At 37.8% G+C, this 14,994-nt stretch overlaps 1 protein-coding gene across 1 annotated transcript in view; it reads right to left on the reverse strand.

Moving 5' to 3' along the window:
- Positions 1–14,994, reverse strand: part of EPHA5 (EPH receptor A5) — a 247,426-nt gene that overhangs the window by 48,671 nt on the left and 183,761 nt on the right. Inside the window, exon 6 of the mRNA XM_063300334.1 lies at positions 12,210–12,369. Within this exon, the coding sequence (XP_063156404.1) occupies positions 12,210–12,369 (160 nt within the window). The remainder of the gene's footprint in view (positions 1–12,209; positions 12,370–14,994) is intronic.

The following is a 14,994-nucleotide window of genomic DNA, read 5'->3' on the forward strand; positions in this document are numbered from 1 at the left end:
TACTAGCACTTAGGGATGCAGTGAAGATGCTGCTTTTCTGTTGAGGTTTTGGGGCATAAAGTTTATCTTACTAGACCACTGTTAATTGTTTTGCCAGTTTTAAGGTTTTTAATATACGTTTAGAGCCAGTTTGGTGTAGTGGCTAAGGCATCAGGCTAGAAACTGGGAGACCATGGTTCTAGTCCCACCTTAGGCACTAGGAAGGTGACCTTGAGCCAGTCATTTTCTCTCAGCCTGAGGAAGGAGGCAATGGCAAACCACTTCTGAAAAACCTTGCCAAGAAAATTGTCCAGGCAGTCTCCGAGAATCAGACACGATTGAACGGATATATCTATAGCTATATCTATCTCCTTAAGTCAAAAATAGTCAACTCTTGATGACTTCTGTTTTTATTTTTTTAAATGTCCAAGGTAGTGACATCATTGGAGCATAAATGCTCAAACTTTTCTTTCTTTAAGGGCCTTTCTTTTTTAAAGATTTCAAGTGGGTTAAACATCTTAACTACTTTCTTATACACTTCCTGTGAAAATCAGGAGGACATGGTGCTACCACTGTTGATTGTGCTTTATCAGATTTTGGCAGCAGTACTGTATTTCTGGGATCTTTGGCAACCACAAAAACAGGTTTGAGAACAACATGTGGCCATCAGCCCAGATATATGTAATAGGAACCTATATCTACATTGAATAGTTTTTATTTAAATCATATTTCCAAAAGAGAAAAGCTATCTTCAAAGACTGTATGGATCCAAAGGGCCAGAAAATTGCCACTCCTAAATTATACGTTGAACTGTATAGGTTACAAAATTAATTGTATATACTGTAAGCTATACAATTACTGATTACTTATTGCTGAATGCAAACATATTAACTGTTACTTTACCATGGGATGAAGTGTTGCCTTTGTTTTAAATAGCTGACCAGTAAATCATCAATTGGATCATGCTCTACATTAGTCAACTGCACTAATTTCATGTTTTGTCATATACATTAGATTACACAGCCCATATTGCAAAGTTCTAATTAGTGGTACAGATTTATGGCCATTTATGTATGAAGCGTTTATTATATCTTGGGTGGGGTATAATTGGAGGATATAAAGACAGGCAAATGCAGCATAGTTCTTCCCCCGCCCCCCAAAAAGTCAAGGGAATCCACTGCAGACAGCATTTACTTGTTCCAAAGTACTTGCTAAAGCATGTTTTTAAATAACAGAACATTTTAAGAAGACAAACCTACTGTAGATATTAACTATTCAGAAATCAGGAGTTAATATTAAAACACATCTTGTCAGAATGGGAAAAATCCTATAAAAAATTAGAAGCAAAGTTGTTGATAATTTTTTCCATGATTTATATGGTAATCCCTTATTATTATGGATACATCTGCTCCAGCTGCACTGAAATGCCAGCAGGTTATTTATAAATGCTCTGAAACATAATTACTGAATGCTCTAAATTAGAAACTTTCTACTGCATCCAAAATTTATAACAGAGATTTATTTGGCAACAAAATAAGGTTTTGTTTCTATGTATAAGACAATTAATGCTTAATGCAATATGGGATGCATTAAATTGATGATGTTATTAGTTTAATGTTTGCAACAGTTCTCTTCTTTGTATTAGTCTTCTTACTCACTTCATGGCATGTCTGCCATTCCTTCAAAATCTAAATTATTTTTAAAATTAGCATGTACTGAAAGTAGAAAAACTGACAGCTATTTTCCCCAACTGGTTTGGCTGTTGAGAACTTAAAGCAAAAGTAATCAAAGGCTGATCATTTTAAATGCTGATTGTGAACAATGGATTTCTATTTAATATTTCTATTAAATTGAAAAGTACTTATTCCAGTACAAATTCTTATTAAAATGTAATAAATATCATTCGAACAAACAAAAATAGATGTGCAGTATAGATATCTTCAGCAAAGGATCATTACCTTGTCATGGTTTATAAGTTTATAATCTTATACAAGACTATGATCTTGCAAGATTTTGGCTACTGAATTTTTAAAAACTTTTAATTTTATGTTAATTTTGAAGTCCAGTCCTATGTTGCCATCTGAAAGGTTCATGCATACTTTGGTGCCTGCAAATGCTACATTGCCAACCCTTGGATAACATGGTAGTCCTCAAAAGCTTTAGCAATCATATACTGATTCATCTTCAGCAAAGGATCGTTACCTTGTCATGGTGCTGGAGCTTGAGCACCTCAATGATGCCATGAGCTAAACCGTGAAGGGCCACCCAAGACGGGAAAGTCATGACAGAGAGGTCAGACTAAATGCAATCCCTGGGGAAGGTAATGGCAACCCACCCCAGTATTCTTGCCGTGAAAACTAAATGGATCAGTACAACCAGAGATATGTCAGTATACCATCGGAAGATGAGACCCCCAGGTCGGAAGATGGTCAAAATGCTACTGGGGAGGAACAGAGGATGAGTTCAACTAGCCCCAGATGTGATGACGCAGCTAGCTCCAACAACCTAAGAGACGGCTTTATACATGGACTTCCCCAGATGGACAACACCGAAATCAGATTGACTACATCCTTTGCAGCCAAAGGTGGCGGACATCTATACAGTCGGTAAAAACAAGACCTGGAGCTGACTGTAGTTCAGATCACGAACTTCTTCTTGCACAATTTAGGATCAGACTAAAGAGATTAGGGAAGACCCACAGATCAGCTAGATATGAGCTCACTAATATTCCTAAGGAATATGCAGTGGAGATAACGAGTAGATTTAAGGAACTGGACTTAGTAGATAGGGTCCCGGAAGAACTCTGGACAGAAGTTGGCAGAATTGTTCAGGAGGCGGCAACAAAATACATCCCAAAGAAAGAGAAAACCAAGAAGGCAAAATGGCTGTCTGCTGAGACACTAGAAGTAGCCCAAGAAAGAAGGAAAGCAAAAGGCAACAGTGATAGGGGGAGATATGCCCAATTAAATGCAAAATTCCAGAGGTTAGCCAGAAGAGATAAGGAATTATTTTTAAACAAGCAATGCACGGAAGTGGAAGAAGACAATAGAATAGGAAGGACAACAGACCTCTTCCAGAAAATCAGAACCATCAGAGGTAAATTCCAGGCAAAAATGGGCATGATCAAAAACAAAGATGGCAAGGACCTAACAGAAGAAGAGATCAAGAAACGGTGGCAAGAATATACAGAAGACCTGTATAGGAAGGATAACAATATCGGGGATAGCTTTGACGGTGTGGTCAGTGAGCTAGAGCCAGACATCCTGAAGAGTGAGGTTGAATGGGCCTTAAGAAGCATTGCTAATAACAAGGCAGCAGGAGACAACGGCATCCCAGCTGAACTGTTCAAAATCTTGCGAGATGATGCTGTCAAGGTAATGCATGCTATATGCCAGCAAATTTGGAAAACACAAGAATGGCCATCAGACTGGAAAAAATCAAGCTATATCCCCATAACAAAAAAGGGAAACACTAAAGAATGTTCAAACTATTGAACAGTGGCACTCATTTCACATGCCAGTAAGGTAATGGTCAAGATCCTGCAAGGTAGACTTCAGCCATTCATGGAGCGAGAATTGCCAGATGGACAAGCTGGGTTTAGAAAAGGCAGAGGAACTAGGGACCAAATTGCCAATATCCGCTGGATCATGGAAAAAGCCAGGGAGTTTCAGAAAAACATCTGTTTCATTGACTATTCTAAAGCCTTTGACTGTGTGGATCATAACAAATTGTGGCAAGTTCTTAGTGGTATGGGGATACCAAGTCATCTTGTATGCCTCCTGAAGAATCTGTATAACGACCAAGTAGCAACAGTAAGAACAGACCACGGAAAAACGGACTGGTTTAAGATTGGGAAAGGAGTACGGCAGGGCTGTATACTCTCACCCTACCTATTCAACTTGTACGCAGAACACATCATGCGACATGCTGGGCTTGAGGAATCCAAGGCTGGAGTTAAAATTGCTGGAAGAAACATTAACAATCTCAGATATGCAGATGATACCACTTTGATGGCTGAAAGCAAAGAGGAACTGAGGAGCCTTATGATGAAGGTGAAAGAAGAAAGTGCAAAAAAACTCAAAAAAACCAAGATTATGGCAACCAGCTTGATTGATAACTGGCAAATAGAGGGAGAAAACGTAGAGGCAGTGAAAGACTTTGTATTTCTAGGTGCAAAGATTACTGCAGATGCTGACTGCAGTCAGGAAATCAGAAGACGCTTAATCCTTGGGAGAAGAGCAATGACAAATCTCAGTAAAATAGTTAAGAGCAGAGACATCACACTGACAACAAAGGTCCGCATAGTTAAAGCAATGGTATTCCCAGTAGTAACATATGGCTGCGAGAGCTGGACCATAAGGAAGGCTGAGAGAAGGAAGATCGATGCTTTTGAACTGTAGTGTTGGAGGAAAATTCTGAGAGTGCCTTGGACTGCAAGAAGATCAAAGCAGTCCATCCTCCAGGAAATAAAGCCAGACTGCTCACTTGAGGGAATGATATTAAGGCAAAACTGAAATACTTTGGCCACATCATGAGAAGCCAGGACATCCTGGAGAAGATGCTGCTAGGGAGAGTGGAAGGCAAAAGGAAGAGGGGCCGACCAAGGGCAAGGTGGATGGATGATATTCAAGAGGTGTCGAACTTGTCCCTGGGGGAGCTGGGGGTGTTGATGACTGACAGGAAGTTCTGGCGTGGGCTGGTCCATGAAGTCACGAAGAGTCGGAAGCGACTAAACAAATAAACAACAACAACAAAGTATAGATATACATTTCTAATCATACGTTAAAAGTGTTGAAGTGACTTCTGAAGCATAGGCACCGGTGGGGGTGGGGAGTACAAACATGCATCATAACAACATCAGGACATGTTTCCTTATTTGGCATATTCGTGGCTAGCTGTAGATGCCTACGACCTGAAATACTTAACACAAAGACTGCACCAATTCAAAAACCACTCTGGACTTTGAGATTCGAAGTGCACAGACAACCAGGTTTGGCAGCTGAGCCCATTATTTGCAAGCCAGCTGTGGGGTAACTCAAATGGGAAAAGAAAGCTTCTTTTCTTTTTGCAATGAAGGTCTGCAGAGACTGTGGCTAATGCATTGGAGAGAACTCCAAGTGACAAGCATTCTGTCTGTTCCCCTCTCTTTGGCAGGAGGAAAGCAAGCATGCAAAGTGCTAGACTGCTTCAGAGTCTTACTCTTTTCTTTCCCTTTTGTGTGGAGTGGGAGGGATTTTTGTTACTCTAATAGAGTAGAAGTTGTGGTAGTATGCAAGTGCCCATATCATAAGTTCTAGTTCCTGCATTCTAAAATATACACATTTTGTTTAATCACTCTTTCTTCAGCCACCAGTGCAGTTTAATGCCATGGGAAAAGTGCCTGATTGTAAAAATGATGGCATGTTATGACACCCCCACAACTTTCTTAATGTAAGAGGGTTGATTGGTAGTGAGGCAAATTTACCCTTTGCAGATGCTAATGCTAATGCTAATAATTATAATAATAATTATAGTAATAGAAGCAAATGAATAAAGATACACAGCATCTACAGATGACTTGGATGAGGAGGTAGAGCTGTGTTGCTCCATTCCAGCAGCAGTTTAAGTGAGGCACAATTGCATGACTTCTTGCAGGTTTCCATGTGGAAATGTCTGTAATCAAACTGAAGCTCTCAGGAAGGATTTGTTTTCTCTACAACTTTAATTCATTGTTGCATACATTAAAAAAGTAAGGATCTTTATATCATGCTGTTTTATGTTTGTTCTATATAACTGAAGCACACGTTAGCACTAAATGAGATCACTGAAAATTGTAGCCATACAACACATTCCCCCCTTTCTCAGTGTATAATGGCTACTATTGCTCCAGTGCAAAATGCACATCTTTATGACATCAAGACACACAGAAATGTTTACTAAATGTACTGCATTGAGGGGCAATACAGACGATTGCTTTTTGCAGCAGTTCTGTCTTAATATATAGCTTTGTCTCACAAAGAAAAGCAATGAGGCACATTTTTTTTTATAAATGACAAGATTTCTGTACTCTTTTTCTTGTGCTATTCATTAATGCGTTTTATGTTATTTTTTCTTCTTTCAAGAGTTTCAATCTACTGAAAGAATGTTCTTAATCAGTAGATTAAAAATATAATAAATTAATGAAATTAAACAGAAGCCAAACATAAAGAATATATAGCAACCATCTCATCTAGCAATGTCTATTCAGAACGCAGTGGACTTTCACACCAGGATCCGAAGTTGGAGATCTTCCTCAATATCTTTTAAATAGAAACATCAGAGAAATCTGTAATCCCATTCTGCTGAAATTTTCCAATAAGCTGCAATAGTTAGAAATAATATCACCAATAATTCAATAAAGGACCAATAAATCAACTTCTGAAAGACTGAGGAAACATATAGCCTTCTCTTGTCTCCTTCTGAAAACATGATGTCATCTATGAACTCATGAGGTTGGAATTCATATCCCATATCCCATTCCAACTGGAAGCTCCTTGGTATTTGCAGGAATTTTCCAGGGGGTAGGAAGCAATGCTGTTTGGTATAGGGTTAAGGCACCAGGCTAGAAACCAGGAGACCGTGAGTTCTAATCCCACATTAGGCACAAAGCCAGCTGGGTGAGCCTGGGCCAGTCACTCGCTCTCAGCCCTAGGAAGGAGGCAATGGCAAACCACTTCTGAAAAACCTTGCCAAGAAAACTGCAGGGGCTTGTCCAGGCAGTCTCCGAGAATTGGACATGATTGAATGGATAAAAAAAATGAACTCATGACAATGGAATTCATACCCCATGTCATTCTAATTGGAAACTCCTTGGTATTTGCAGGAATTTTCCAGGAAGTAGGAAGCAGTACTGCAATATAAACTGCCCAGAGTCCTCCTCTCTTGGGGGAGATGGGCAGTAATAGAAGTTGGAAAAACAAACAAACAAACAAACAAACAATAAATAAATATAAAAGAAATGATTGCAATTTCCATGCACAGCCTGCAATGGTATGGTATGTTTTTGTTATTGTATATTTCATTGCTTAATGTCATGTTTCATTAAGAATGCCCTGGGTATATTTAGCAACATGACCTTCTTTACAAAATTGACAACATGACATGCTCTAGACATGGCAGCTATTTTCCAGCATTTCAGACTGGACTCTTTCACAACCTTACCTGGAATAGTCAGGGGTTAAACTCGTAACTTTTTTCATGCAGGCAATTTGATTGGGGATTAATAGCGGGTGACATCTTCTATTTCTGCCTTCCAAAAATGGTTGCCTCCCTGTTCTGGTGACAGGGCAATCAAGCAGTGCAGATAAACCACAAAAGACAGAAAGAGGTCCTAACCCAGAAGGTAGTAAAAAGGAATGCCCACATTCTTGCTTACTCTATAGATATATATGTACCACAAAAATCTCCACTTCTTAATCAATTACATTGCATTGCTACTACAATTCATTTAATTCGCTCACTCCATTTGGGTTATAACACTAAAGCAATCTGCAGGATCGTCATATTCCATACTATACATAGTAGATATAACAGTGCCAAGTTGCTTTGCAGGAATGGCATAATTGGCAATTGCTGAGCCACCATCCTCCTTTTTTTGCAACTTATGTATTGGAAGAGCAACATTTATAAATGTTTTTATGTTTAGAAATTCAGAAAAATCACCATTTGTAAAAAAAGAAATACCTAAATTAGAATTATTTCAAAGTTTGGGCTTTGCCTCCTTTTGCTTTTAACCTAAAGAACCTACTGCCCAATCACAGCTATCCAAAAAAAGTCAAGATTACTTCAAAATGCACATAGGAATATAGCAGCTATTTTAAGATTTCATCACTCCAGAGGAGGTCACTACAGACCTGCAGCCACTAAGTTCTTTGAGGCCAAGCCCATAGAGCTATTACTACATGGCCCACAACTTGGACCACCTTCCAACCTTGCATCTCTGGAACTTGTTCAATCTAAATTTTTAAGAGCAATTTTTCAACTTCCTCGCATGAAGGCTGAAATGGTGAGAGTGGAGACTAGAGTATGGTAGGCTGTGGTACACTATTGGACAAAGCTTTTGCCTATAGGCTTAGCTCCACTGACATTAGAGGACAGATTTCAAAGTAGGTGGAAACAAGCAATTTACAACAAGCTCTTGCTCCTAGGACTCTCCCCCACTTACTTACTATCTCTGGGCTATGAGCAGCCAACAGCCATACTTCAGCAATCTTTGATCGACATACACTGTCAAACTGATGCTAGTAATACCATTCAGCTTCCCATAGCAGATAGCATAAGATACACTATGGCACCAATGATGTACAGTATCTCACACAGCTTAACATCCCAAATCAGAGAAGAGCCTTCACCTCAGGTCTTCCCTCAGCACATTTGACAGTAAGATACAAAAAAATACCATATCTACTATGAATACGTTCCTGTGACTCAGAACAGGTCAAAACTATCGAACATGTTCTTCTGTACTGCCACTTTCGTACAGAACCCCAAAGAGCTCTAATTACCCCACTCCTGACCAGCAAAACAGGATTCACCCACAATAAATGCAATTTCTACTTTCTGACATTAATCCTGAAATTACACATGAGACGGCCAGATTTTGTGTGGCAGCATGCAAAATCAGGCAAAGCATAATGAAGATCAACTGAATATATCTGAGTATGGATAGCCAGATATGGCCCAGGCTCAGCATTAACTATTGGTTACTCATTAACCCCTTGAAGGCGTTTATGTCTTAGTGTGTACGTGCAACATCCGTTACTATACTATATTCTTCTCAGGTTTGACGGGACTGTAAACAAAGTTTTATACTACCATTTTAAAGTTTATACTAATCTGATTGTTAATTTTAATCCCTTTTCTCTTTTGTTGCACATGGGTACAGTACCTGGAGCAAACATCTTAGTGTTCTCTGTTTTTAATATTTTTAGCCAATTTTTTTCTATGTATTTTGTCTAATTATTTTGATATTGTCAATTCAGCTTCAGATATTTGCATATCAATTTCTGTTGTGTTGGTTAATGACTGCAATAAAGTCTTTCACTTTCACAGATAACTGAATAATTTTTGGGAAGTAGAAATACTCCCAACAGAGGGGAAAAAAAATCAGTGATGAACTTCATTCTCCAAACTTTATATGTCAAAACAGATGAGCAGCAACTGGACATTTTGGTTCCCTAGCTCAAGTTCTAGAAATGCTAGGGATTATATGTATATTTTTTAATGGAAGCTGGAAATTTGGGGATTACATACCATCTGGGGGCAACTATCCATCTTCACCACTTTGGCAGATAACTATGTAATAGCACTATTCCTACTAAGACCATCAGACAAACATGATTAGACGCCTCAAAGTTGGGAGATCATAGAGAAGAAATCCATTTATAATCTTTCTGAATTCAGAGCAATGGCTACCCCGAAACCAAAGGTACCAGGTGGATGTTACGAATTAGAGGTGTGCACAAAATGGAAAATGTGTTTTGTTCTGCACTCAGGGGTTCCAGGTAGGACATGATCACAGTGCCTTCTTTCCCCTTCCTTTCACTACTGCTTCTGCCACACTTGAATTTAAACACAGCATAACCCTACTGGCCCTTTCCTCCTTTCACTGATCCTTCCATCATCTTCCCTTCCCTTCCCTTCCCTTCCCTATTGCCCTGCCCTGTGCACTGCTGCTGGATCTGACTGTCCCCTGCTATCTTCCACCCCAGAACACCTGTGCCTAGAAGAGGTATGTTTTGGGTCAGTGCCTGGACCAAAGGTGCATATTCTGAATCCTGATGGAATGTGTGTTTTTCAGTTCAGCCATGGAATGCCTGAATTTCCTATTCTACACAAAGAACCTTTTTCACAGCACACTGAGTATGACATTCTTAAAAAACAACAACAACCAGTAAGATAGCAAGCAAGTCTTGTATATCTCAAGATCTAAAGAACTTAATACAAGTGGCTTGAACCACCTTGAATGTTTGATTAAAGAGAAAGGCAGAGAAATATATAGCTAAATAATCAACCTAGCAAAATCAGAGAAAATAATGATTATGTAACCTCCTCAATGTCATATCACAAATTGTATCTGAAATTATCCCCAATTTTAAATATAGTTTTCAGGTAACACAAGATATTTCCTTTAGAGAAAAGTAAGTCTTGAAGTCTTTATGAAGTTAATGTCTCAGTTGTTTAGCCAAATTAAATTTTTAAAAAATATCACAGGCCATTATTTACTATTTAGCAAACCACTATTCAAGAGTTAGCACAATCCTATTCACACTGATTACAAGATTTTGGGCTTGTACAGAGAAATCATTATCTCTAGTTCTAAACTGTCATATGATGCATTTATTTATTTGTTTATTTGTTTTCTATCCCACCTTCATTATTTTTATAAATAACTCAAGGCAGGGAACATAATACTCCTTCCTCCTATTTTACCCACAACAACAACCCTGTGAGGTGAGTGCTACAGAAGTGGTATAAGATACTTTTGATAACACTTTTTTCTTCAGAGCATTATCAATTTTGTAGATTTCAAGAAAATTTTTTAAGGGAGAAAGGCTACAAACCATTTAACTAAACCAAACATGGTCAAGACTTTCAAAGTTTTTCTTGTCCTTCACACCTCATTGGTGACAATTATTAGAAAGTCCCAGCTCTGTGGAAAAGGCTGTAATGCTGGGAAAGGTGGAAGGAAAGAAGAGGACAGCCAGCAGCGAGAGGGATGGTTCACTTAGTTATAGCGGCAATGAGTGCACCATTGGGAGATTTGAAAGAACGGGTTAGGGATAGATCGTCATGGAGAAGATCCATCTATGCGGTTGCTAGGAGTCTAAAACTTATTGATGGCACCTAATCAATCAAACTTTTTCACCTAATCTGTTGGATGAACAGAAAGTATAATTCATACGTCCGCTGAATTTTTTTAAAATAAAAAAGTATATAGGTAGTCTGAAAGCTGACCTTTTCTGAATAGTCCAGTCCTTGGATATAATCGAAACCTAAAGCGAGATCATAGCTTACATTAGTAATCTAAACTGGTTAAAACTGTCCCTTTGGAACCTTAATTTTTTTAGAAGTCTTTTTTTAAAAAAGATTTCTAAGAAACTAAAATTCCCTTGATTCCTTAGATGAAGTTATAATAATTGCCATCTCCTAATTCCAAGATAATTATTTGTAGTACAGATCTGCTTTAATGCAATCATTCCTATATTTAGGGAACACTATCATGTGGTTCCTCACAAAGAGGTCTTCTCTGTAGTTGCACTAGCTCTTTGGAATTCTTTCCCTGCTGAAATCTCTGAAGTGCCTACTCTTACGTTCCTTAGTCACCTAATAAAGACCTATCTCTTCATCGAGGTCTTCCTCATGTGAATGTTATACAGGACTGGTTTTGTTTTTCTTTCCCTTCTGCACCATTTTTTTATAAAGGATTTTATGAGTCTTGCAGTTTATTGTATTCCAATAATTTTTATTTTTATTTGTCAACCAATTTGGGAAATGGTACAGAAATATTTAATAACAACATCATTTTCAGAAGCTGAAAAACTGCTTTTCAAAAAAACCAGTTGGGGCTACAGAGCTTTCATTACTTTTAAAAAAAATCCTCCTAAAAACTCACCTTTGCAGAAAAGTGACAAAACTGATCACCTACCATTATCTTTTACATATTTAAAATTATTCTCTTGAATTGTTTCTATATTCAAATGCTAAGAGTAATGGGTATACATCTGTGCTACCACTATGCTCCCATTCAAATAAATTCTATGCTTGAGCATATATCATATAGCATACTACTACCAGAAAAATAAGACTGCCTACTGAGGCCTGTCAAGTGTGCACTCACATTTTGCCATGTTAAATATGGAAGAGCCCAAGTTGCTTTTGTCCTCGATTGTTTAAGCACAGAGTACTTAGATCTTACTCATGTCTCATGCTTTCTTCAATTTTAGAATCAACCTATTAAGATAATACTGATAATTTTTGATAACCAGCATGTTTTATAGATGACACAGTTTTGAAGACATTGGTAAGAAAGTAGACTCTAGCAGTAGAGGTTAACCCATTTGACTGGTAAGTCTGAAGAAAACGAGGCCAGGTGGCCCAAAATGGGGAGGCTATGAGAAAGGCTGAAATGCTCCTGCAAAAATGTTGATCAGCTGACACTTTTCTTGTAATTGCAATAAAGACCTGGGCAGTCAGTAATTAAAATGACTTACACACTGGGCTGGTTTCAAACTCAAATCTTCGGCTGAAGCCACCATACCCTGCTGCGGTGCGAGCTCGAATCTGGAAGACATATGCTGAAGCAGGTTTCAAGCCATCTGCTGTAATTCTCGTCTGCTTGGATTTGATGATGGTATAACTGGTCTCCTGATCCTTTTTGGTGCATTAACATACATGAACACACATATATAGAAGAGTAAATTTCATAAATAGCAAGTACAACCACTGGGGCTGATTCTTGCTGTACTGTAAAGTGCCAATATATTGCCTATGATGAATTAATCCATCATTTAGGAATTGGGAACAGGCTTAAGTCTTTCCCTTTCTTAACTATTAAAGTTGGTGTAGACTTATAGCTGCATCAAAGTTTAAGCTAATAATCATTACCTTTTACTGGAGTTTACAACGTAGCTTCAAGTCCTAGTAACAGTTACCCCAATCTAGTATTAATTTTGATGGACATGCAATGCATTTTAAGAAAAGAGAAACTTGTTGGAAGAAGGAAGGAATTTACAGCCTGTCCCCAGGCTCTATAAATAAGGGGACATCGTATTTCCTGCAGTTTGTATATCAGAACACATAAAACTCAGTTTTATATTTACTAGTGTTAAAGTTATTATTAAAGGGATGTGCCTTTTGGTGTTTACAACATAAAAAAGAAACTATTATATCAATTTCTCTTAATGAGAATTATTACTGTAGAACTACTTTTAATGCAGATACAACATAGAGGTCCTAGAAAGGATTGCTTGAAACCTATCTGGTAAAATTTTTGTTTGCAATTTTGTATCATTTATTGTAATAATCATAATGAGATTTAAGATAGGAATCTGATTTCTTTTAAATGGAATCCAATCACAAAATTTGTCATTAAATTTTAATATATCATTATTACTATTAATACATTTGAGTTTCACAGAAAGTAATAACTTCAGGGATATTAAACATAATATTAAGCATAATAAAGTGCTACTTTAAGTAATTAAATGTATGTTTAAAAAGTATCATATGTTTAAAAGAAAATCTCTTTACAAAATAATAAGGCTGCAAGTCGATCAAATTACTATTTCTAATTGAATTTTCAAATCAATTTTCCTATGGTTATTTCTCAGCTTCTTTATGGTGTTCGAATTTGCACTTTTATAAAGTTTAAAACCCTAAAAACTGTCCACTCCAAGTTTATAAGAGCTATCCTGTGATGTATCAAAAATGCTGCCTTACGGTTAGAGAAAGGTTTGGTGGGTGCCAAAGCCTGGTACTATCTCATTAATTTCTGGTTCATTTCCCCCCACCTCCCATGGGTGTGGCTCCACTGGTTCTCAGAGACCATTTTATATCAACCTGTCTAACAAGAGCTAATAGCAAACTCCAGTCTTTAGTTCTCTCTTTGGAGAGCATCTGCCAACTAAGGTTTGAAAATGCCAAGAGTCATCTTAAGCAGCGTATCTGGGATACTGATTTCCAAACCAGTCTAAGCCTAGTCCAACCCTACAGTTCATGGATTTTTCTCAAATGGGCATGTGCCATTATCTTATCTCTATTGAATTCTAATTCTGAAATCTTGCTGGGCCTTCACCTTGGCCAGCTTGGATGCACTACCCTCCACAGTCCTGTGGGGGCATTATAAAAACATTCTTCTTCAAGCAGCTTTATGCTCATGTGCCGATGGCTCTGTGGAATCCCTAAGCTACCTGCTCCTTTGTTGCTGTCTTCACAGGGAATCTCAGAAGGCATATATCTATCCCATTTTAAAGAACTACCCTGGTAGAGAGCCCAATGCTTATCTTTTACTTCTTCAATCTGACCAGGTCTCTGACATGTCTTTCCAGGTTGCCTGATTTTGTGCCTCTATTTGTTCTATTAATTCTACCTATGACTCAAGATTAGTGTTAATCTTGGTGATTGCCACTGATATTTGTATTACTGTTATATTAAGTTTATTGTTATTTAATTTTATTGCATTTTTAGTCTCATCAAAAATTTTAGGTGAACATGTTTATGGTGTTTTCTGGCCTAAAGGCCGTAATAAAGGTTTGTTGTTGTTGTCAAATCAAATCAACAAAAAATTCTGTGGCCATGTTCCCATTAGTGACTCACATTGTCTTCACAGCATTATCCAGTCATCACTAAAATGATATAAAACCTGTCCTCACCACTATTACTTTGGCGCAATGATGGTTGGATGACTCCAGAAGATGCCATTAGTGGGAAAATGATCTGTGTGTCAAGACAGACTGGATGCTTTTTTATCAAACTGATGATTTGAATTGGACCTTGGTGGTTTGTACACCCCTTCAAGGAAAGGCTTTGAAATATTTTTTCTTCCAGGCTGACACAAAAGCGCTGCATTTTGGCAAACAGTGTAAAATGCCTCCTGATGGTTAATAGGGAGCAACTTATAGAACTGTCTTTACTTGCGCTCTTCTGCTTTTGTGATGCCTTTGTGTGCCATGATCCAACGGGCAACTAGACGTGCTTAACTTAACAATTTCTATAGGAAACACAGGAATTATAGCTTAGCTATATGGGACACAGTTTAGGAATCTATAAAGGAAAAGCCTCATCAATTCCAATCAAACTGAAGTTTGCAATTATTAGTTAGGAAAAGTAAAAATGTCAGAGACACTTAAAGCAACAAAAGCTGCTAGTGTAAATAGTCTCTTTGTACTGTCCTGGCATTTTGAAACTAAAATATTTAACCAAAATAGTTACTAGAATAATACAAATGGAAAAATGGAAAATGAATGTATTTGGGAAAAAGAGCTATGAAGTACAGTA

This window comes from Candoia aspera, chromosome 4 (genome assembly GCF_035149785.1).
Source record: "Candoia aspera isolate rCanAsp1 chromosome 4, rCanAsp1.hap2, whole genome shotgun sequence".
Taxonomy (NCBI): Eukaryota; Metazoa; Chordata; class Lepidosauria; order Squamata; family Boidae; genus Candoia; species Candoia aspera.